Below are 26,328 nucleotides of genomic sequence, written 5' to 3'. Positions count from 1 at the left end.
TGGAGGGATTTGGATGTAATTTGACACAAATGTTCACAACCATGAGGCAACCTTGTTTTCAGAATTACTTCCCTTTGTTTTTACGGTACAACATGTATGTAACATCCAATTTTAAGGTGTATTTTGACCTATCTCTACCTGGTAGTTTTGTGTGGACTTATATCATATAGAATTACTTTTTTTATTTTTTTAGGATTAACTTCCCTTTGTTGTTACTATAAATAACTTATATTAGAACTTTTATTATAATTTGCCCAAAAAAATCTGTATGCAAATCTGCTATGACGGGCGTATATTGTGACATTCTGGCACCAATTATAGATTTCCAGACATTTTCAAACTTCATAATGTCTTCATGAATTATATGATATATAGTTATGACTTATGTACATTGTTAGCATGTTGCCCTATTACTTAGAATATGCTGTAATGGCATGCAATATGTTTTGTGAAAAATGTCCCTAGGCGGGGGACGTTGGTAACTCTGTTACAAATTCTTGTTACTTTTCCATTACAACTGCAATTTGGCTATCCTACTTGTTCAGGTTTTGATGCTTACTTTGAAAAAAAGTGTGACCGATATGAAAAGTATATAGCGTTACTGGTCAGAGGCGGTGGCTTCGTGCTATCAGCTTTACTCGGTAAGGAAATTAAGAAGCAAGGAAGAGACTTACGGAGCATACTTGATGACTCGAAAGACACCCTTGAAGGAATTATAACTGATTCAAGACAACTAGAAGTTCTTTATCCGTCTACGTTGGATAGTAAACAGTCAGACCCGTCTACTTGGGACGTTCCTTTATTAGAAACTGTTACCCTTCAACTCTTTGGCAACAGTATTGAGCCTGTAGCAAGAGATGCAATAGAAACTCTCGGCGATGCTTGTCGGAATTATGCAGACACAGCGTTCATTGCACTAGATGGGAACAGATTTGAAGATTATTCGACTGACCTTAAAGCAAGTATACGAATAATCTCTAACTACATTGACAAAGAGCAGTCAAATAAGTGTAAACAGATATTGGATGAATGCAAGGAAAACTTATCCAATGGATCGTTTAAAACTTACATGGATGAGTTGAAAACACAAAGCTTTCTACTGAAATCCTTCACGGATATTTCTAAAGGTAAAAGCCTTGAGTTAGTAGTACTTATATATGTATTAAATATAATTATGCTTTGTTACTTACATATGGGATATAGATATAAAAAATAGCACAACAGTTCGATTTATATTATGAAAAATTATAGAATATGTTTTTTTGAAATTATGTTAGCAAAGAAACAGTTTTCATCATTTTCGTATGAGATGTTGGGATTTATATAGCCCTTAGATCTTTTATTTTGCAATAAGGAGTGAAAACATAAATATGTAAAATGACGGTTTCGGAAATTCACTTAACATACAAATTTACATTTGATGACCTCATAAACATAAACCTTGTACGTACATTTTCAGAAACGCTTCAGCAAACAAAGGACTGTCTTCAAGAGATGATAACAAACGGGATAAGTTTCAAAAAAAGTCATGGTATGTCTTACACTTTCTATAGTTAGTTAGTGTCTAACAACTATTAAGGACACATCCAAGGACCACTTGTTTTCTTTTCGATTAGACGATCTTCTTAGTAAATTAAGCTCTCCACAGCAACACTGTACAGAAAATAATTTCCAGTGTGCTCCAGATAAGTCTGGTGGTCTAGTTTATCTACTGAAACGCGTGAAACACCTCCGAACTTATTGTTTGATATTTATATCAGTTTCAACTTTGCCAACAATAAAACACTACATTTCACCTAAACAAGAAACTATTGTAATGGAGGTATGCCTATTGCTGTATGCACGTCCACTGCAAACCTATAAAACAAAGATAATATTGAAAAGGAAAAGCACTATTCCAAGAAATCAGTTACCTACATGTAGTTATGGATATTCTCAATGCCTAGAATGTAAAGCAACGAAAAGACAGAAGACCTATAGCAAAGCAGCTCAAACAAAGTAGGGTTTCAAAATTGCTTATAATTGGCTGTATTTCATTGTCCTTTTAATTGTTCATTCAATGTTTTCCAGTACGCCCATGCTAGGCGGCATAGGAGGTCTTGTACGTTTTATAACCTCTCATAAACAGACTCAAACCATTTGCGCGTTTTAGGTGAGAAATGCATGATTTAAATGGATTAATATATCTTTCCCGTTCATAACCATGGTTCGTTTAGTATACCTAGGGGTAGGGTAAGGTATAACATGTACAGTTGCATTTTCTTCCCGGTCTGAGCCAGTGAACGCAAACTTGAAAATGAATGCACACTAGGTTTGCTTGAGTCTGCTCATGAGTTGCAATGAAATATGTAATACCTTTTATTAATATACTGAACTACGGTCCAAAAAAAAAAAAAGACCAGAAAATATAACACATAACATATAAAATATATAAATATATATACAAATAAGGTAAGACGCTTTATAACCAACACTATGCATTTAATTTAAAGACTGTCGTTATGACAGTGAGTAAAATATGAAGAAGATCCTTTAGATGCAAAGAAAAAGCAGATTAGTTTTGATAGCTAAGCTGTAAGCAGTTAGACTAAAATTTCAAAAATACAAGAAGACTAGAAACACGACATGTTGTTTACGGTTAAAGAAACGAAAAAACAAAGACATTAGTAAAACAGGAAAAACACATTCAAGGAACGCATGAAAATACATGTATACATACTTTGTACACAACACGATTTTAATGGAATAGGTTAAAACACAGATGTACAATGTAACAAACAGAAGCAAACATACATTTGAAAGAATATAGAAGGCTTCCGCCTTAAAAAGCAGAGCCGCTTGAGTGACGTCAAAACTCACTCTTGGATTCCAGTCATGTTCCTATATTACATATGGTAAATAAAATCAAAATTCTCCGAATTGCTAACATACGTAAAAGTGACCAGAGGAATACATTGAAAACACAAATGTGTATATGTAAAGCATATAAATCAACACCCATGGAATGTTAACTCGATATATTTGCAGAGCCCGAGTGGGATCCCACTCCTTTTCCTTTAGTGCACAATCAAAGATAACAGCGTAGAAACTGAACACTAAATACGAGTCTCTTCCGATGAAACGTTATAACAGTCGAAAATGGCATTAGTAGAACATATTGCGAAGTTCTTTATTACTACATCTTCATATATTGGCGCCATATAACCTATACTGTGTTGGTGCACCGTAAAACCCAAATAAATAAATAAACATCATCATATAGGTTTAGATATATCTTGCTGTAGAAGTCTTTTTACATTATATTAAATTTAGTAACAAATGATAATATTTAGTAAAAAAGTTTTTTTTCGATAGTCCTGCTGAAGAGGTCCTTCGGAAAAGATTAATATTACAAAGGTTAAACTACTGAAAACATGAGAAATTGTACTTACGTGTTAAAATAAATTAACAGTTACTTTAAATATATATTTGCAGACTTCCAAACAGTATTGAATTTGTATATTAAAGTGGTTTATTATGGGTCATAAGCAACGTAGGAAAGAAAGAATGTAATACATGCCTATTCTATTTATTATTCTAATAAGTTCTAATAAACATTTGATTTTAGCTAGCGTAAACAGTATTTGGCTTCTAAAGGAGGTTTAAAATCGTTCAAATTAAAGGAGGGTGGTGCATGAATGTATTACATGATTTTATATTGCATTTACAGACAGATCCCATATACACAGTGCCTTACTTGTTAAGAATTCTATTTCAGAACTGGAACTGAAAATGATCACTCTCGGGAATGATTATCAGAAGACGGAATTAGCAGAGGAAATACTGACAATAGTCTGGCATGAAGCGTTAGACAGATCCAATGAGGCAACAGAATTTCCAGAAGTAAAAAAAGAAGTGTTGAAGATATTAGAAGAAATCAAAAAGGGGAAAAACATTGAAAGTATTTCAATTAAAAAGGCATGTATAATAATGCAGATATCATGTACATCACCAAGTGATATGCTGGCTGTAATCAACTATTTCGGAAGTGATGAATTGTACGAAGCACTTCGAAACATAGCGCAGGAGCTCGGTTACTACTTCAACACAGCTTTTACAGTTTTCTCAGTGATACCAATCGATTCCCTGTGGGGCATATCAAATCGCCAGAGTAAGTGATTTACGTTATTAAAATAAAAAGTGTTGAAAGAGATCATATGTTTGTTTTTGAGTGTTGGAACAAATGCTTCACGTATTTAAAGACGTATTATTTATTTGCAGAACTTGAAATGTTCTAGTCTTTTTTCGGACGTATTATTTTCCGGTCATTTCACCTTACAGTGTTGCCTTCGACAGATGAAATAAAAAGTTAAAGTGTGTAATATAGGACCAAGGTAATTAATAACAGGCACTGTTCGTGAGGAATAATGTAGAGGAAGACCTCAGGTGTCTTTTCGTGCATTAATCTGTTGACGGTTGGTATCTGGGTACAATAACTGACCTTCCGCAAGCCAGCTGGATGGCGTCCTAGTCATTCGAAGTCAGCAACATTTACCATGAATTAAATACTTGTATATACTGGGGGAATTTATTATTTTACGCTTTCCGTGTGTCCTACAAACAAGTAAACTTTTCATTTTGGTAGTTATACGGTACAATAATAGAGGACGCATGCTGACAATATATCTATTTATGATTAATATATATATATGAAGTAATCTGTGTTACGACAACAAACATTAGAAACTGTCTGATAAAAATAACAAATCCAACCGGACTTAATATCCTACAGCTATATCGAAAAACTGTCCGAAAATATTTCATTTGAACGTGTTTTATTATTTATTTACTTTATAAATTTTTTTTCCCGAAAGGTGATCCCGCACAAACAGAAGAATTCGGCATCCGTCTTCCGATATCCGTTACCTCACCGGCTGATATGCTGCAGCTGAGATCGTTGATCAGCAGCGAAAAGATAATCAATAGTACAAATTCTATTGCGGACGCTTTATCGAAACACCTAGCTGGAAAAATAACCGTAAAAGCTGAGACGGATATGAAGGAATTAAAGAATGTTTTAGATGCAGGTTTGTGAGATTTATTCTTGATTAAAAACAAACCTGATAACAATGTCATTTTGACTTCCAAATAATGGGTTTAAATCCTTCCTTTCGCTATTCGGGTTTTGATTCAATATTTATCAGTGTGCCCATACCACGTGACTTTGACGTAATTTTTCGGTAATACGGCAAGCTAAATTGACAACAACTTGGTCAATTTAAAACTTAAAAGCAATGTAAGTTCTTTACTTCATGATCAAATTTTGCACGGCTAAGACAAAAAGTGAATAATACATACACAAGTAATTTTTTTTATAAATAGACGAGCAGTTTTGGCCTTAAAACGGGAAAACTGTTTTCTTTTGAAAAATTTAGCATGGTAAGACGGCAAGCAAATATTCCTTTTGACAGGAAAAAGGATCAATGTAGACACTATGGAAAATGCAGAATATGCTTAGACGGAAAGGCCGCTAATAGGACAAGCTTTATTTACTTTATCGTCCGATGAGTCGCAGTTCTCAGCAATCAGTCATCCAATGTTCATATCAAAAGCTGACCACTCTACTTCTTATCATAGCCACATCAAAGATTATAGATTATATTTTACAATTGAAAATTCATGTACACAGTTTTCTTGCGAGTTACCGTCGGAAAATATAAAACTCACAGACGAGCACATCAAAAATGAAATTTAACCAATCGAAATGTATCAATTCCTAAAACAAGGGGATCATTCGAAAGCATTCAGATGAAAGCAAACAATCAATATGCCGAATCAGTTTAACCGTGTCTGTTCATGAGCAATTAACGAAAAACGCAACAATGCCCAGTATTCAGTATTCAATCTTAAAATCTAGGTGTTAAGATTGATGATCCCGTAGGACCAGACAGCATAACAGTTAAGATAATTCTGCACGTTTGATAAACCGAGGATAACGAGGTAACGTAATTTTTCTGGATATCGTTCAAAAACGTCTGGATCCCATATATGGAAACGAAAATATCTTTATGAATTAACGTTTATTTTGGGTTTAACGCCATTTTTCAACAGTATTTCAGTTATGTAACGGCGGGCAGTTAACCTAACCAGTGTTCCTGGATTCTGTACCAGTACAAACCTGTTCTCCGCAAGTAATTGCCAGCTTCCCCACATGAATTAAAAGTGGAGGACGAATGATTTCAGACACAATGTCTTTTATCAAATCGTCACGGAGAACATACGCCTCGCCCAGGGCTCGAACTCCCGACCCCGAGATCCGTAGTTCTGCGTTCTCCCTATTGAGGTAAGCGGGCGGGATAATTATGAATTAACGGCAACACGCGAATAAATTTATTAAAACTACAACACTATGTCTTTATAAAGATATTATATGATGTTAAAACTTTTGATATTTCAAGTTATTCAAAATAACGTTTTAAAATCGGCCTGAAATATACTGATTTCTTCATTTATTGGCCAGGGAGTTTTCCCATATTGGGAATTCACCTGTTTCGGTAAAATGGGGAAACATGTACTTGTAGTAAATAAAAGATTTAGGGAAAGAGGAAACTGATGCAATGTTACTAATAGCAGTGCGTTGGGCAGCAGGTGTGATACTCAAGGGCTTTTTAATGCTATTTTGTAGATCTCGTGCTGGTACGAGGATCCTCGTATTTGGTGTGCAAGACTATAAATTAAAATCCCAAAATGAAGAATGACACTAAGCAGACAGAATAAGATACCTCTTATTTTTTATGGGCAAATTGGTGATGAATTGCTATTCAGCTCAATCAGTGCGTCAATTTTAACATGTTTTATTTCAGTAATACATACAATCTGCATTTACATCGTGCATATCCTAATACATATTTCTAGTCGTGAACTATTCGTCTTGTTTACCGAGTATTTGCAAATTGTATTGAACTTTTGCGATGTCCAAAATTTTCAAATCAGTCCAACAAAATCAAGCACATAGCGGTATCCTTTTTTATCTGCCAGTTTTCATAGTTTATTTAGATTTTTAATTTCAAAAACCGTGGTTTGATAAAAATTTACATTGAAGAAAATAAATTGATCCAAAAGTGCAGAACTGCCATAAGACGAAGTATGGGTCGACTTTTTCCGATCGTCAAACGATATTTATACCTGCTGTTAATAAGAATATATTCTGGAAGGCGGGAATCTTTGAAAAGTACCACACACAATGTAAACTACACATTCTGTTAAGTCGGAACAGTTAGGTTAAATGTGAACCTTTCGAAACACATCCCAAATTGCAGAACCACTTACCGAAGTAAGCATGTTTAATATGTTTCTGTATGATGGTTTCAGCAGCGGACAAATCAGTGCATATATATTCTGAATGTAGGAACGCATATCAACATAGGAGGAACTTGAACAACCATGAAATAGCACATTGCCGGACACTACTGTTTACGTGTTGCTGCAAATGCTTTTCAACAAGGCGGCTCCTATATAAGTATGGGTACAGCGTTCTGTAGTTATTTGCCGGTTCAAAAATCTTGAGAATATATATCAGATATAAGATCTGATTTTTTTTTCACAATCTTCTCCCACACCACTTTCGCCATCAGTTTGCATATAGTTTAATGTTTCAAGTCTTTAAACATTATTATGGGTTCCGAACTAAAAACTAGAAGGCAATTCCAATAATGTGTCAATATTGAGATAACATCTTAAAAGCAAATGGTGCTGTTGTGCTTTTTAAAGACATGAAAACTCTGTGCTAAAATTTGCACGCTCGCACCTCCTCCCTCTCACACACTTTAATTTTAATGTTGATATATTTAATTCACAGGTGCACCGTACATGGTGACACTAGATTCTAAGTCTGCATAATTTTTGGAAACGAGTTCAGTACAAGAGTAGGCATGGGAACGTATAAAGCAATTATTTTGTGATGTTTGTGGCCACAAGGCTCCAATGATGACTTATTCGAGGGAACAAATTGCGCGTCATTTGATAGGAAATCTGTACGCAGATAGTTTGACGGGAATTAGGCTGTTCAATTGAAAAAGTGACGTTGACACATGAAAATAGCTTACCAAATATAAATTTTATTGTATTTGTATTTTGAATACAGTACAATTGTCATGGACATATTATTAATATTCCGTAACTGGAGCATTTTAGCAGTATATTCAGTTGCATTTCGGAGTGTACAATCTTAGTTTAGTCTGCACTGTACGATACGAAATAACCAAAACGGGAACGAGTTGATGAGGGAAGAGTTGACTAGGGGATGAGTTGACTGTAAATCGTTTATGGGAGATCACTCCGTATCAGGTTAGAGACCACCAATTGTTTTCCCATAGACTTACATTGTAACATTATGGCGTGTACGGCCTTCCATACATCGAAACATGTATATCTAATTACAAGTTTTTAAAGAACTATCTTTGTTCTACCAAAATATCGGACGAAAAACATATTAATAGTGATACTTTATTTAAGTAATTTTCGTGTGAATGAGATGACCCCCTGTTTACATCATTGACATGGCGGGAGAAATTCGTTTGATAAAACTTTTTTTCAATACACATAAATGTAGCAAATTTTGTCAAAATGTATAATAAAATACTGTAAATGCAGTGAAAAAATATCAATTTTGAAAAAATAATCACTTCCTGGGTTTGTTTACATGACTGACCAATCAGAACGCACAGACGTTACCTTATTCCAAGGTATACACTTACCTCATTCCCAGTAAGTTCCCTGTACTTTTTTGAATTGGTGGTCTCTGACCATCAGAGTGGCAGGGTTGGCAGGTTTGTCGTCAGTACTGAGGGAATTTAGGTTTATGACGTAAGCTATTTCCACAGGGGTCTTGCAACGGATTATACTGTCTAACAATACAGCTCAGAGCACCTGCACACCCCTTAAGAAAATATTATCTATTCCATTGGAAAACCTGTGGAATTTTTCATCCAACAATCAAAATGTAGAGTTTTAATCAGCAGTTAAGTGACCTTCGCCCCAGATATTTAACGGAAGTAAAGGTGAAATCAGTACCGGCCTGTGGCCGGAAAAATGTTATTATGACAGAATATCTCAACAACAGGTGTTTCTGCATTGCCAATTTGAAAGATCATTGTAGTTTAATCAAGTTTATTTATGTCACTGTCACTCCTGTGTGTCGGCAACATGTTGCTTTCGTTTCTCCTGGCGTTACTCATCTCAAATTCAACGCATCACATGCTATGGGGTTTCTGTCCGTTTCCGTATTGACCTCTTTGATCTTTGCTTTCTTAGAAAGACGCCTTGGGTCATCTAATCCGTGATCCATGAAAACATATTAGATGTTGCTATATAAGGACCATGTGAAGATCTATTAGGCACGTCTCTGAAAACAAAACAGAACGCTCGACATAGCCTCGCCCTATATATTTCTCTCGTTCTGTATATTTCCTACCGCTTCCTCTTATTTTTTTCTAAATTGGCACTAGTACTGGTAGGAAGCTCAGAGAGTAAGCTGTCGAGCGTGATTAAGTTGATGGAACTTGTTTCACATTCGATGTAAATTTTAATATGTATTTCTAATTAGATGTATTATAATTATTTTTTTCATTATTATTGTTGTTGTTGTTGTTACTGTATAGATCAAGAAGATCTGACGTGAGTTGTTAGTTATTATGAAAGATATCAAGCGAAATTTGATTTTTATGCTTCCCGAAGGGAGAGCATATAGTTGCCGCTTTGTCCGTCCTTCCGTCCGTCCGTCCGTCACACTTTTTTCCGGAGTATAACTTATAAATATTAAAGGTATTTGATTGAAACTTCACATATTCACAGAGACCATTGAGACAAAGTGCATTATTAAAGAATCATAACTCTACCTTACCTAGATTTTTTATTATCTCCCTTTATCAAATAAGGCTTGCCCGGACCATAACTTAAAAAGTATTAATGGCAATTCACTGAAACTTCACAAAATGCTAGAGACCATTGACAGAAAGAATAGTTTCAAAGAACAATAACTCTAATTTACCTAGTTTTTGAATTATCTCCCTTTATTATACAAAATAAGGCTTGTCGGGAGTATAACTTGAAAACTATTAATGACATTTGATTGAAACTTCACACAATCATAGAGGCCATTGAGACAAAGTGCAGTGTCAAAGAATCATGACTCTACCTTACCTGATTTTTTTAATTATCTCCCTTTATCAAATAAGGCTTGCCCGGTCCATAACTTGAAAAGTATTAATGGCAATTCATCGAAACTTCACTAAATGCTAGAGACCATTGACAGGAAGTACAGTGTTAAAGAACCATAACTCTACTTTACGTGGTTTTTGAAATATCTCCCTTTATTATACAAAATAAGGCTTGTCCGGAGTTAACTTGAATAGTATTAATGGCATTTGATTGAAACTTCACAAAATAATAGAAGCCATTGACGGAAAGTGCAGTGTCAAAGAATCATAACTCTAATTTAGCTAGTTGTTTAATTATCTCTCTTCATTATACAAAATAAGGCTTGTCCGGAGCATTACTTGAAAAGTATTATTAACATTTCATTGAAACTTCACAAAATGATAGAGACCATAAACTCTACCTTACCTAGTTTTTGAATTATCTCCCTTTACTCAATTTTCTTCTTTTTAATATCTCCATCTTTTTGGTTTCTAATACGTTATTTCCCATATTGGGACAAGCACATGCATCGGGGAGCATCATTCGGTTTTACCGATTCCTTGTTTGTAAAGCGGGTCTCTACTTTCTATTAAGTAAAAACTAACGTTAGATGATATTGACTACATGATTCTCTCGATGTGCCACCTTATAAATGGGCCAATTCGTTTCACTCAACCTGGGACATGCCGGTCACGTGAGAGGCAAGATAATAATTTTCGCCGGTTTAAGAATAAACGAACGCTTCGGCGTACGCCGGCCACGTGAGCTGCAAATAAAAAAAGATAAATTTCCAGTTTATTATGATTTTCTACTGAGGCCTTGTCAAAAAAGTTAGCAAAATATTTCTGGTAGTATGTTTCTACCTTTACTGTTATTAACCCAATTTTTCATATGTTAACCGATTTTATATCGCGAATATATATGATTTGCCGCTTTGCCTATCTCGCTAGACCGGCGCACATCGGCGTACGCCGGATAGACCCGGGAAGTGCCGGGAAACTAAACGAACGCCGAACCGGTTGTCCGAGGCAAAACGGCGTACGCCGCAAATGTGAAACGAAATGGCCCTTTATGTTTAAAAAATTAATTGGGTTTTGGTAAGAAGTAGAGTGATCTTTTCTTGGTGAACATCCGATGATTGTTTGCTGAGAAGTGCGACTCAATAGACGGGTTATTTAAGTATTGCCGTATAAGCGGGCTTACCATCATAGCATATTTTGTATTTTCCAGTTTCTAATAATACTGACTTATTATTACAAAAACTCCAAAAGAGCAAGCATTTAATCCATGTGAACTGGTAATACGCACGACACCTTTCGTGCCCATATATGATTTTCTGTCAAATAGGACACTTGCTTGCCGTCTTACCAGGCTGGAAAACAACGGTTTTCCCATTTTCAGGCTAAAACTGTTTATCTGTTTATAAAACCATTTACTTTTACGTGTAGTATTCATATTTTGCCTTAGCCTGCGCTATATTTGGCCAAGCTTTGAAGTTTCGAATCGACGAAGTTGTTGTAAATTTAGCTGGCCGTGTAACCGAAAATATGACTTCAAAGTCACGTGGTATGGGCGTAATGTTTATAATAAAAACAAATACTATGATAAACTTTGTTTATATTGGGTTTACTGTCGTTTCTCAACAGTTATATAATGGAGGATTATTCACTAAACCAGTGTCCGTGGATTTTGTACCAGTACTAACATGATTTCCGCAAGTAATGGCCAACTTTTCCACATGATTCAGGTGAAAAACGACATTATAAACTAGTCAAAAAGAACGCTTTACCGGAGATCTGCTATCTCCCTACTGACCTAAACAGGTGGGCATAGATTATATCAAACAATGAATTGCACAAAATTAAGTAATAAATCAAATGTTTTATCTTTTTCAAGAAATGACAAACTCAGACAGCAGCAGCAGCAACAGCAGCAGCATCAACTGCAGTAGCAGTAGCAACAGGCAACACTATCGTTCAGATACTGACTGCAAAGCAGATTTAAGCCAGCTTGACAAGTGTGTTACTTCCCAAGAATGCCGAGAACAAATAAGTCGTGAAGATATTTACGAAGACTTAAACAAACAGCATATGCCTGACGGAAATTATGAGGTAAAAGGCTGAAGAGGTCACTTTTTTGACCATATTATAATGTCTGATTAAAATTCCAGGTCTTTTTGGATCATGGAGTTCATTCAACTTATATTTCAAATTGATAGAAATACACTTAAGCCGTAGCTAGGGGCATAAGGGATGTTGTACTTTCCGTAACCTCTCTTCAACAGACTAAACCAAATCGTGTCTGCTATTGTTTCGCTTGGATGTATTCTATGCTTCCAAAGGATCTTTTTACATATTATTTGCTCAAGATATTTTCACTAGGTCAAACAGTAGAAAATACATTTTAACAAGTTAAAGACTGCATTTTATCATTGATCTTCCTACACTTTGTCCGAGTGTGAGTATCTATTAAATCTGAGTCCACTTCGACACTGGGTCGTCTTGGATTAAAAACTGGGTCAGTAAAGTTAAAGTCATAGAAACATGTTGTAAGCACGGTATGGACCTCATTTTCTATATTATCTTAATGAAATGTTGTCAGAGAATTTGTCTGTTTAAACTTAAAACAGGAATTATATGGTTCATATTGGAATAAAATTCTTTAAAGAGACATAGTTGTGAGAAATCAGACTTTTGCATATGTTCAAGAAATGATACAGATATCTAAAAAAATCACATAGCCTTTCAATTTTTCTAATAATTTGTAAAAAAGCGTACTGACAAGTTTCAGTGATATGTATTTTAGATTCAACTGCAAACAAATATTTTTATACCTCCACCAAACATGTTTGGGGGAGGGGAGGGGGGGGGGGGGGGCTATTTAGGAGTCAGTTTTGTCGCGTCCCGTCCCGTCGCGAAATCGTTTATCTCAGTTTTTACTAAATGGATTTGATTCAAACTTAAAATAGATGTTCCACCTTATCATCCACCTCATGTTACACAAGGTGCATAACTCTGACACCAAGTTTTCATGAATTATGTCCCCTTTACTTAGAATTTAAGGTTAATTTTGATGTATTTTCACTATATCTCATTCTGATTGCCTTAGAGCCAAAGGGAAGTAACCTTTTTTTTAACTTTTGTACTGAGTTTCTTCCCCTTAAATTCCAGCAATTAGTCTATTTTTAGAACTCCTATTTTTAGATTTTCAATATTTTAGGTGTTTTTCTAACTTTTTTATTATAAGTCCTATGTAAAACGTAAATACATTTTTTCTGTAGTAACATGGGTCGGTAAGACATATTATTTTTGTATTCACTTTTAGTGTATCTCTAATATTAGAGATTTTTTATATTTACTAGTATTATACTATACTAGTATTATACTAGTATTACTTATATGTGGAAGCCCAGGATGAAGTACTCCAAAGACGAGTAAAATTCTTTTTAAGTATTAAGCTTTTTTTGACATTTTTATATTATTCTAAGTATTTTTAAGATTTCTTATGGTTGCCATTCTTCTGGTGGGGGTATGAGTCACTCCTGTGACAGTTCTAGTTTGTACAGAAAAACACTAAACTAACCGTTATAAAGTATTTTAGTACGGGGGCCAAAAGTGTCTACCATACCCCTACCCTAGACATTTTTTCATAGATACCAAATTGCTTGGCAGGACCAACTCTTTCGAATTAAAAAATGTTCCCATGAACAAACTCTTTTGAACTATAATATGATTTCACTGTTTCGATGCCAACCGTTCATTTTTGTAAAGGACAACCATATAGTCATATCTTGGTCAGGTTTGGTGAAAAACAATACAGATGGCATCAAAATGGAGCTAAGACATTGGCCTTTAGGTAGCAGTATTTAAATGTTAATTAACTAATTTGCATATTAATGAATATTAAAGAGAATGTTACAAAATGACAAAATTTTGTTAAAAATTAACATTTTCTAAGTTTCAGATCATTTTAAATGTACCTATATTTTTTGATCTGATCTTAAAGTCTCTCAGTGTTTCCTAAAGTAGTATTTTTAATAAAATGGTACGCTCAGCTAATTTGCATAAAATGAAACAGTGCCACAAACAACTAATAAAATTCTGAGCACACTAAAACTGAATAAAAAAATAAAATTATAATTAATTGTTATCTATGAAATAACAATTTTTAAATTAATGTGATCTGTATTGACCGCAGTTAAAGACTAAACATTTAATAGAAGGAGGAATAATAATATAACATACATTACACATGTTACGTTACCATTTCAACAACCTTGCTTTATTGCATTGATTATTTACAAAATATTCTAGAGACAATATTAATGTTAGTTATTTTGTACTATAAGAATACAATATGCTGTTTTACTTGTCAGACGGCGAGATTTTTTTCTGTAACACACTTTTAAATACGTTACCACTAAAATTGCTTTTATAAAAAGATATTTAAAATTTGAAGCCATAGTTATCACATACCGATTTATTTAAAATATTAAGGGTAAAATTTAAAATATTTTTCTTCTGCTATTTCAGAAATTGCCTAAAATATATTTTTTTTTCACCATCCATGTAACTATTATTTTAGACGAAATTCAATAAAACACACAATACTATCAATCTATGCGATAAATGATCATGCAGCTGATATGTTCAGTCATTCTTGTGAGTAAAAATCAAGTTTTATAAAAAGTATTTTTTCTTTAATTTTAGAATTAGTAGAGTATATGGATATATACAAAATCAACAAAGTTAGCTCAATAGGAGGAATCATTAGGGTCTTGAGTCAGATATCTGGGATGAGGCCTTTGTTCTCCATGACGATTCGACAAAGACATTGCGTCTGAAATCTTACTTGTAGAGAACTGATAAGTTCTGGTTCAGGATCCAGGGACACTGGCTAGGTTAGCTGAATTACATGACTGAATTTCTGTTGCAAAACGGTGCTAAAACAAAACTAACAAACAAAAGAAAATATGCAGGCATTTAAAGTAAGAACTTTAGATTCAAAACTTTTACCATTTTAGACTTTTAGTGATACGAAATCAAGAAATAAGAAATATATTAAACTTGATAGACTTGTTATTCAATTTTAGTTATATCTTGTTTCTAAAGATGTCTGTTTAAGAACAGGTTCGTTTTATGCAAATAAGTTAAAATACCTAATGTAGAAAAATATTTACCTACAGTGTAATAAAATACTACTTCAGACTTTTCTGAGAGACTTTAAGACCAGATCAAAACTGTATGATACATAGTTTCTAAATAATTGATGTAACAAAATAAGGTTATTGAAATGGTAATGTAACATTTGTAAATCATGTTACATATAGATTCCTCCTTCAAACAGGTGTTTAAACTATATTTCCAAACAATATAGCTCATATAATGGTTATTTTATTGATGAAAATTAATTATATAATCTTATTCAATTTTAGTGGTATCTTGATTCCTGAGACGTAGGTTGTGGCAGTGGTTCATTTTATGCAAAGTAACTAAACATACCTATTTTGAAGTAAAGAAATTACCATCAGAGTAAAATAGTACTATTTAACCTTTAGCCTGCTAGGGGCAAGTGGTTCTGCCTTTACGACCAGTGCAGACCAAGATCAGTCTGTACATCCGTGCAGTCTGATCATGGGCTGCACTGTTCTCTATTCAGTTAGTAAGTTTTCAGTGAACACCCCTTTGAATGATAAGTGGTACTGCCAAAATTGAATAATGGAACAGTCCATTTTAGAAATTTAGCAGGGTAAAGGTTAAGAAAACACTGAAAGACTTTAAGACCAGATCAGTACTGTTAATATTCGTGAATATGCAAATATGTTAATTAACATAAAATACTGCTACCTAAAGGCCAATGTCTTAGCTCCATTTTGATACAATCTTTATTGTTTTATCACCAAAACTGACCAAGATATGACTGATTATCATCTATATGGTTGTCCTTTTCAAAAAGAACGGTTGCCATGGAAACAGTGAAATCAGAAATAATTCAAAAAAAGATTTTTCATGTGAACATTTCTGATTTTGAAAGAGTTAGTCCTTCCGAACAATTTGGCGTCGGGGGTGGGCTGGGGGCATGGTAGACGCTTTTGGCCCCTACCTATTTCATTTAAGAGTAAAAGAAGTTTACCAATTATCAATTTTATATTAAATGTCAGGTTAGCATAGAGCGAATGTATTGCACATCAACCTGCTAATTTAGCCGTTTCTAGAAAAATGGTATTTGCGTTTTAAATAAAAGACATTTAATCTGATAACGATTTGTTTGTCTGTTTTTCTATACAGAAACTTTTTGTTTGCTATTAAATTGGAAGTACGATTGTATCATGAAACACATGAAAAATGTTAGTCATAGTAAATTCAAGCTGAACTTTCAAGATATTTATATTATGACAGTCTTAATGAATACCTTCAAAATGCTCATTTATCACCACTTTATTCAAGTAGAAATTAATTAGAATGTTCCTTTAATAGAAATTAATGTATTCCTCATGTCCTTCAGATTACATTGAATTGCTAGTACTTAACATCTTGTGTCAAGGAAACTTTGCAGAAGAATAAAAAGAGGCAACCAGCTTTGTAGGTAATCATACCTTATTCTCATAAAGGGGGTTCGGGCAGATAAGATAAAGGTTAAGAGTCAGAAAAAAATGTCAAAATAGGGCACTGTGCAGAATCTGATCAAATAGCATTATGAAAGTTGCAAATTTTTGGGGGCACTTACACTTACCCTTGTCTGTCCGTCCGTCCGTTCATCTTTCCGTGTCGTTCATATCTCAAAAAGTATTTGATCCGGAGTCCTCAAACCAAACAGGATTTTGTCGCAGTTATCTCAAAACATGTATTTGACTTATTATTATGAAACATTACAGGAATATTATTTAAGATATTGTTAGAGATACCATTTAGCCACACCAGAATTCTGGCCATTGTCCAAGTCAAAAATATGCATAAAAAGGCATAAAAGTTGTTTCGCACATATCTTAAAAAGCGTTTAACTTTGGGTCATGAAACATGTGAGTATTTGCACCTGGGATACTGTTCCGGATTTCTTCAGTCAGACCAGAGTTATGACCCTTGATTTTCAAAAGATGCATAAATGGGATAAACGTTTGTTTTGCATGTATTTCTAAACCAATTTGACTTATAGTCATTAAACGTTAGAGGATTGTTATATAGCACGTGAAGTTGCGCATCTGATGTTCTGTTTAGGATTTCATTAAACCAGACTAGAGTTAGTAATGGTCTTTGAATTAGTGAAAAATACACATACTATGCTTAAAAGTTTGTATTGCATACATCTTAAAAGAAATTCGGCTAGAGTCATGAAACCCTGTAGAAATATCATCCAGCATGTGAATTAGTGCTCCTGAGTTCTTTTAATTTTGCAAAAGTTATGGCCTTTGACTTACAGTAGTGAAATAAATAAGTTTGTGCCCCATGTACCTCAAAATGTACTTGACCTAGAGTCATAAAACAAAAATGAGGATTGCTTTATAACATGTGGAGTTGTGCTCCTGATGTTCTCTTTGGGATTTTACTCAGCTAGGCCAGTTATGGTCCTTCACTAAGTGAAAAATACACAAAGTTCTTAAAAGTTTATGATGCAAATATCTTAAAAATATTTCACGTAGAGTCATGAAACCATGTACTGTGGCAGGAGTGGGGGACGCATGTATCCTGTATACACACATCCGCTTTAAAATCAAGTTTATACTATTTAGGTCAGATATAAACCAAAAACAGAGGTCCAAAGTGAAACGGCATATTCAAAGATCGAAGCTGCCCATACAGGACTTAGTACGGAAATAGAGGTAAGTGTATACATGTATACACAAACACAAACGAAAGCAAAAAGTAAAAATAATAGAAAAAATAATTAACAGACACTATGAACAATCCAGTTGGAATACTGCAGGGAAAACACCCTGGAACGGTCAGTGGCATCTCTACTAGTATGAAGCTTTTATTTAAAAGCTAGTTTACTGGCACAAAATGTCACTTTTATTCCCTCCCTTCATGTTTTTTTATTACTGCACATCAGGTGAATCCCTTACAGACGTAACAGTAACCACAGAAACATATTGTGAAACACAGGCTAATGATAGCATATATAATGCAAAACCAAATGGAACCTAAACATATGTACTCATTGACTTTGAAGAAGACAGAGAACAAAGAAAAACTGCAAAGGGCACACTGTACGATTTATTTTCTAATATAAAAATTCTTGTTTGTTTTCCTTAAAACACGGCAACATTGACTACAAGTCGATATTTTTCGGTAGCATATAGGCGCCGATAATGAGTGCAACGGTTTACCATACTCATTCTTCTACATTGTATAAAAGACATTTCAGCATCGAGTAATATTACAGAACGGTATTACACAAACTCTGAATCGTTAATGGGTATGTACAAAAATTCATTAAACGTCCATGAACTTTTGATTATTCCATGGAAGTGAAGCGTCTTAGCCTTTATAACAATTTCATCTGAATGCTTGTATTAATGGAACCAATTTTTTACAATTTCGAAACTTCTGTTACATTTACTAAAAACCTAAGTCACTAGATCGAAACATAGGAAAAGCTAGTGAACGCTCTAGAGCCACATCAGGCTTGTCTCCAGTCTCAGTTTTATAACATCCGGCTCTGATTTTAAGATAAAGTCATTGACATAAATATAAATGCTTATGAAATATTCATATTAGTTGACACTGATTTCACTAGAGCGCTGAATTCATTAACATACGCTAAAAACGCCATACAAAACACTGAAAGCACGAATGCATTGAGGTAAAATGTTAACAGACACTGCTAGATCGTGTCCGTTCATGGATGGAGCGGGCTTTTAACAAGATGTAGAAAATAATCAGTGTAAACTATGTTTCGGTGATGGGTAAACTGGAAAAAATAATTAAAACTGGTAATTGATACACTTTATATTAAGAGATAAGTTTATTAGCAATATTATAAAAAATAAAGTTAAATTCATCGTACAAAAACCTACAAAAACAATTAATGCCCGCCTGGTTCTTATTTACTCAACAGGAAAGTTAACCATAATGTAAAGCTAGAAGTGCGTCTTATTTTTTTTTTATGAAATAAACCAAAAAACAGAGAGATTGTTTAACATCATCTGTTATTGAACAAGTGTAATATATCAAATCTACCCCTTTTTTTAGACAGATGAATTTAACAGGTATTTCAGGAAAAAGCTTTGCTGAGGCAAAGTTGTGAAAAATCAGCCTTTTGCGTATGTTCAAGAAATAATATCTAAAAAGATTAGCTAGCCTTTCATTTTTAATTATGATTGAATATCTTACTGACAAGCTTCAGTGAAATATATTTCAAATTTAATTGGAAACAAATATTTATGAAACAGAAAACATAAAACTTTATAAAGAATTGTATTGAAGAGTAAAAGTAGTTTTCGTAAATTCCTTTTTCCTAGACTTACCAATTACAAATTTTATATAAAATGTCACGTTAGCTTAGGGCGAATCAAATGTATTGCATTTTCAGCCTGTTAAATAAGCCGTTAAAATGACATTTGCGAAAACTTCATTTACTCTTGAAATGAAAGACATTTAATTTCGATATCGGTTTGTTTGTCTGCTTTTCCAAGAAAAATTAATCAGATTTAGTTTCAATTTAAACCCCAGGTCACATATTGATAAAGAACATTTTAACGCCTTAACTGGTTACTTGTGGCAAATAGGGTCAATCAAATAACTCTATGTCATGTCTTTAAGATGTACTCTAACATTGCTCCTGCTTACATGAGAGAGTATTTTATTCCTGTTGGTGCAGTACGTAAGACAATATGGACAATTCTTATTCAGATAGTAAACGTTTTGCTATTCCAAAAGTGAAAAGTTTCGCATATAATGGTTGTAACCTGTGGAACAGTTTGCCACAAACTGTTAGGGATGCAACAAAAATTTCAACGTTTAAGTCCAAGGTCAAAGAACTCCTGAATACTATTATCTGAATTTGTTTAAATTTTTTATTCATTTTTAGGTTCCAGTACAATTTTATTCGGATATATTTATTCTCTGCTAGTCATTTTTGTCAGATGTTTCATGACATAATTTTACCATAGTAAGTTTCATATCTTACATTCATGATTTAGCTTCTAGTATTACATAAGGTACAGTACTGCGCGCTTGGACTGCCCAGGCAGCGTACTTGTTACCTTATTTTACCAGATAATTTAGCTTTTCAGTTATATAGAATAATGTGTTAGATGATAACATATAATACTTATATTTTAATCCATCTATTATGATAATGTTAGTTTTTTTTTATAATTTTATATCTACGCATTGTGATAACCTAAGTCTGTCGTGTTTTTTTTTCTGTGTTATGTCTTCCCAAGTCATACCATATCATACTCACCCCAAGGATCACAATGGATATAAGAGATGATTTCTATATCTTTTTGTGTTATCCTTTGTATTAGTATGTATATGACATGGCTTTATTTAACATGCGTACTTGTTTATTGTTATCTGTATATTTATTTATATTGCAATTAATATGTACATTATACACAGAAATAAATCTATCTCTATCTCTATCTCTATCTCTATCTAACTTTTCTGTACTGAACCCTTTTGTTAAAAACGTAAAGTACAATTGTATCATTGTATCATAAAATATACAGGAAAAGTTAGCTATCGCAAATTCAACCTGAACTTTTAAGATAAATATATTAAGACAGTCTTATTGAATAGCTGTAAAAGGTTCATTTCTCACAACTTTCTTTAGATAATGTTTTCCTGCCACACCTGTTTAATCTATCCTATCAAAAAGGTGCATTCTTTTTATCCTTGTTCAATAAATATGTCAAACAAACTCTTCTGTTTCGTTTCTGTCATGACCGCAAAGTACCAGTAATGTGAACAACACCTTAAGTAGTTTGTTATTAATTATAAGATAGTCGCTTACATTGAATGTCCGGCTCTGTACATTAGAATGAGATGAATAGAAATTATTGTATTTCGCATGTCATTCAGCCTCCGTTAAATTGCTGTTTATAACCTGTATCAAGGTCACATTTTAGTAAGAGCAATAAACTTTACTTGCCTTATACACTTAAGTGGTTTCGGACAGATGAGATAAAGGTTAAGAATCTCATAATCAGCGATCTAAAGCAGACAGAAAAAGTCCAAATGGGGCATTGTGTAGAATCTGTTCTAATATCAGCAAGGACGTTGCATTTTTAATCAAATTTATACTACTTTTAGGTCGGATATAAACCAAAAGCAAACGTCCAAAAGGAAACATCATATTCAATGATCGCAGCTGCCAATACGGAAATAGAGGTCAGTTTAACTGTATACACGCGCACACAGGCTGAGTGTAAGTTTACACAAATACAAACGAAAGCAAAAGGTAAAAGTAATAGAGAAAACAAACAGACACTATGAACCATCCTGTTGGTTCACTGCAGGGCAACACCCTTGAACAGTCATTAGCATAACTACCAATATGAACTTTAAAAAGTCTGAAACTAACCCTGAAATATTCAAATCCAAATATAATTAAAATAAGTCAACTTACAACCACTATTTCCCAATTTACGCAGACGGTTCGAAAGATAATTTACAAATTTTCTGTGCTGTTGCCAACCACCAACATCGATTTAAACTCTTTATGTGTATATACATCTTTACATAATTGCTTTAGAGATGTTTTGCAATTTATGTTTTCAATAAAACTTTCTTTTTGGTGATCAATGACATTTTTATGTCGATTCCCCGTAAATTCCAACTCACACACACTCACTTAAGCTAGTTTACTGGCACTAAATCTCACTTTTTAACCCCATCATGTTTTTATATTACAAGACAAAGTAAATAAAATTACTGCAAATCAGGTGAAACCCTTACAGACGTACAGTAACCACAGGAACACTTATATGCCCATGTTACAGCATATAATACAAACCCCAATTTGAACCGTAAACACATGAACTCAACTTGCAGAAACACAGAAACCAGAGAATAAAGAGAAAAACTGTTATGGACAGACTGTACGACTTATTTTCTATCCTGAAAACTCTGTTTTCATTAAAACATGGCATCACTGACGTCAAGCCAACATTTTGCTCAGCAACATATAGACACCTATATTGAGTGCAACCATATCCGATCTTCTGAACTGTACAAAAAGCATTTCAGAATCGAATAATATAACAGAATAATACTGCACACACTCTGAATAGATTATTAAGTACGCAAAATAATTGATATAGAGGATATTTGTTTATTTTAGTGTAAGATGTAATTTTATTTCATCTCGTGAGCTTCGAAAATATTATTCTCACGAGTGGCAAAATTTTATTTCATCTCGTGAGCTTCGAAAATAGTATTCTCATGAGTGGCAAATTTTTATTTCATCTAGCGAGCTTCGAAAATAGTATTCTCACGAATGGCAGAATTTTATTTCATCTCGTGAGCTTCGAAAATAGTATTTTCATGACTGGCGAAAGGAACAAACACATTTTCTTTTTATTTTATGCTTTTCTACGACCAAAAAGACAAAATTACCCGCAATTTTCTTTTTGTTTGATTTGTTATTCTCCACTAGTAGCCCCAAATACGGGCCAAAGCACGTGATCAAACACTAAATTAAATGCGCTTAAAAAATGCGCTAAAATATATCAGCAGTAAATATTTGTAAGAAATATTTTCTACCAAAAAATTTATATTAGATCGGTTCAATGAATATTATGACAGCTATTGCAGCTGTACAATTTGGACCATCCCAGCTTACGTTAAATTAAAAACTGCGGATTAATATGAATATCAATTATAAATCACACGTATTTGAAGGAACAGTCAACAGGAAATTCAAAAGTTCATGATGATTTTGAGTCCTCAAGTTTTTAGACACTGTCACTTTCTGGAAACATATGGATTCTTTTGAACTGTTTTTGTGTGGGGGAATGTTGACTTTCCATCGCACAACTGTTAGCAGCTTTTGGACTGGAACAGATCACCTGCTGTGAAAGTTGATTGGTCTCAGTTCTGGAATTATGGAAGTTGAATGTGATATTTTCATGGAAATGCTATTGATAAAGAAGCCTTTTCGGCACTGGACTTTCTAAATTCCCCAAGTTAGTGGGTATGGTGCTGTTCCTTTGAGCCGTGCTTGTTGCTCTGTCTGGCAGTATGTCAGAAATATTTTTGCTTTGTGCATTATTCAGTTTGCTGTAGTTATTTAGGCTGTTTACATTTTTGTGTTCGGAGATTTGCACAATATGATTGGCTGGGACTCCATCATCGGATAACGTTTGGAAGAGAGGCTTTCTTACACTGAAGAAAAATAAAAATACATGTTAGCTTGCTACCTTCCTAAATAAATGTTATTTTAAGATTTTCAGTGAAATATTGTAATTAACTTATGCTTTTCATTGAAATACTGAATTAATCTGATATTTTCAATCATGCTTAAAAGCAGTGAAATTATTTATTTTATATTAACTACGCTTAATTTATAATCAGGAATTCTGTCCAAAATATACTTTAATAAAGATAGTTTCTTTTCTTTCATTTCATTCATTATTTTGTAAATTTTGTCGATGTCCATTAGTCGATGAGCCAGACCCAGTAATTTTGGCTAGCGGTACCATCCGAGGGGAATAAAGCTCAATGCTATTTTTGGATAGGTAAACATCTGACAATTCAGAAACTATGAGATAGCATTGCAATGATGGTAGCTTTTTGTGCGTTTTTAGCCGTGCAATAACCCCACCCCAAAATAGACTTTCATCAAACTTGCGTTAGACATAAGAAGACTTTCTATTTCAAACTAATGGTTCTCTCTTATCCTTGACTATATTTGCTTGGCAATTAATAGACAAACAGCTCAGTTTATGTATTTTTGTATTTTACAGAATTGTGACAACACACGTGTAGACGAAAAACACAAAATATGTTTAAACATGATATATTGCTGTTTGATCTGTCTAAAAGGTGCATACTCATGCCTACTTCTGTGTCAATGTTCTTATGCTAAACAGTAAACATTTTTATGCTGAACAATACCACATGGTACTTTTATACAGTAAAATATGTTACCATAAAAATCAAGATTTTCATAATATTTCAAATAAACTGGTTGTTGGTAAAATTATATCAACTAATCAATAGAATTGTAATTCTAAGGGGAGATATCAAATGTCACGTAAATTAATTGAATGCAAAAGTATAATTTACGTTACAATATGTTACCGTAATCGGTAATATGCTACCGTTATTTTTTCAGTCATTCTCTTTTATATCATGTCATTGTTATTCTTTGTTTTCAATAAACCACATTTTCTGTCTATTAAACATACTAGAACATTCTTAGTTATGACTCTTCATCACTGTCTGAATATTATAAGATATAGTCAATATTGGTAAGCTCAGTACTGGTATTTCCAGGAAGCGGACTCGAGAGTGGTTCCAATAAACTTGAAGCTTTCATCACAATCGAGCTAAAACAAATTAGTATGAACTAACGGATAAGCAGGTGGATATATTGCATAGTTCAGATGATTGGACGCAAAGGATAGTGGGCACAACTTGTGCCAGACTCCTATATGCAGATCCAGCTCATTGACCTTTTTGGCCTGTATCAGTGCCAGTATATCATGCCAGTATATTATGAATGGTATCAATAAGGTATATACAGAAGTGTGTCCTTTTCCGTGATGTCTTTCTCTGACTCTTCTTTTGAAGTGTTGGTACTTTTGAAAGTACTCTCTGAACGCTGTTTGACTTTCAGCATTCTTCAGATTTTCAAGGCTTGGAGTGTCAGCAACTTCCCTTACTTGTTTTCATAAACATCGGTTGAAGGTCAAATAATCATGGTTGATAATGTATGGCATATTTTAATAAGTAAGTGCCTGAAGATTTGTAACATTTAAACTAAGAATGTTTCTGTCTCTATGAAGCCATGATGTTTCGATGTGTATCTATTTGTTTTGTATCTGTTTAAAACCTATTTCTAAAATGTATCACTGTCAATATTTACATGTATATGTTCTTGAACATTTATAATTGATTTGTACTGATTTTGGTAACACATATTATTATCACGTAAAATTCGCAAAACTATTGTAATGAGATGGTGATTCACTGCATTCTAGCAAATATCTAGTTCAACAACATAAATTATGTATAGTTATTATAAAATGTTATAGAATTTTTCCCGATCTATGTAGAGCATTTTCTTCACTTCAGAAATTTCAAGTTTTGTAACATTTTGGTAATACCCCCTTCACATCTACGATTTTTTCATACGATTCCTTACGATTTGCCAACTCGTAGGCAGTCGCACGCAATCGTAAATAGCTCGTCGGTAGTCGTAAATAGCTCGGCACTACTCGCAGACGATCGCATGCAATCGTGAACGTTGAGGTAATATTTTTGACATGTCAAAAATTTCTTACGATCGTCCGCGATTTGAATTATCGGTGAATAGCTCGTAAAGAGCTCGTAACAAGTCGTAAGTATCGTAAACAACACGTAAACCACTCGTAAGCGCTCGTAAATGTATCGTAAAGACTTTGTTTTACGATTAAATGCGATGTGTTTACAATGTGTTTACAAGTTCTTACGATTTCTTTCACGATGCGGTACGAGGGGTTTACGATTTGTTACGGGCACTTTACGAGTACTTTACGAGTACGTACGTATGCTTTACGATTTATGAGAGGTATAAAAGCTGCCAAATCGAACAGTTCCTTTCAGTTGCTGCCAATACGTCAAAGGAGTGAGACCTCAATCATATCTGCAACAATGCCACCTAAAAAGAAGGTAGTCAACAAGAAGAGGAAATCACGCTCGCCTTCGTGCAAATTTAAATTGCAAAAACATGGCATTCGTAAACACTCGTATCTAACACGCAACTACTCGTTACAACTCGTAAACAAATCGTAATGTACCCGTAAAGCCTTTGGTGAATCATGATATTCCGTAATTCACTCGCAACAACTCGTAAATAAGTTGTAAATAGCTCGTAAAACGATCGTATTGATCCGTAATTACTCGGAACAAGTCGGTAATTTTAGTCGTAAATGCATCGTAGTAACTCGGAATAAATCGCAGTTTGATCGTAAACAGCTCTTAAATAGCTCGTAAATGTGGGTAA

General features: G+C 33.9%; 1 protein-coding gene across 3 annotated transcripts in view; it reads left to right on the top strand.

The window, feature by feature from the left end:
• LOC123547071 (uncharacterized) overlaps nt 1-26,328 on the top strand; it is a 60,771-nt gene that overhangs the window by 17,336 nt on the left and 17,107 nt on the right. For 2 of the 3 annotated variants that reach the window (XM_045333848.2, XM_053551363.1), the window contains exons 5-11: nt 546-1,127; nt 1,460-1,531; nt 3,758-4,150; nt 4,854-5,066; nt 12,073-12,287; nt 17,903-17,992; nt 21,432-21,509. In XM_045333848.2, the coding sequence (XP_045189783.2) occupies nt 546-1,127; nt 1,460-1,531; nt 3,758-4,150; nt 4,854-5,066; nt 12,073-12,287; nt 17,903-17,992; nt 21,432-21,509 (1,643 nt within the window). The remainder of the gene's footprint in view (nt 1-545; nt 1,128-1,459; nt 1,532-3,757; nt 4,151-4,853; nt 5,067-12,072; nt 12,288-17,902; nt 17,993-21,431; nt 21,510-26,328) is intronic. The other variant, XM_045333849.2, reaches the window with a different exon arrangement.

Source organism: Mercenaria mercenaria, chromosome 9 (assembly GCF_021730395.1).
Source record: "Mercenaria mercenaria strain notata chromosome 9, MADL_Memer_1, whole genome shotgun sequence".
Lineage (NCBI taxonomy): Eukaryota > Metazoa > Mollusca > Bivalvia > Venerida > Veneridae > Mercenaria > Mercenaria mercenaria.
The sequence above is the reverse complement of the archived record's forward strand: the minus strand, read 5'-3'. Positions and strand labels throughout refer to the sequence as shown.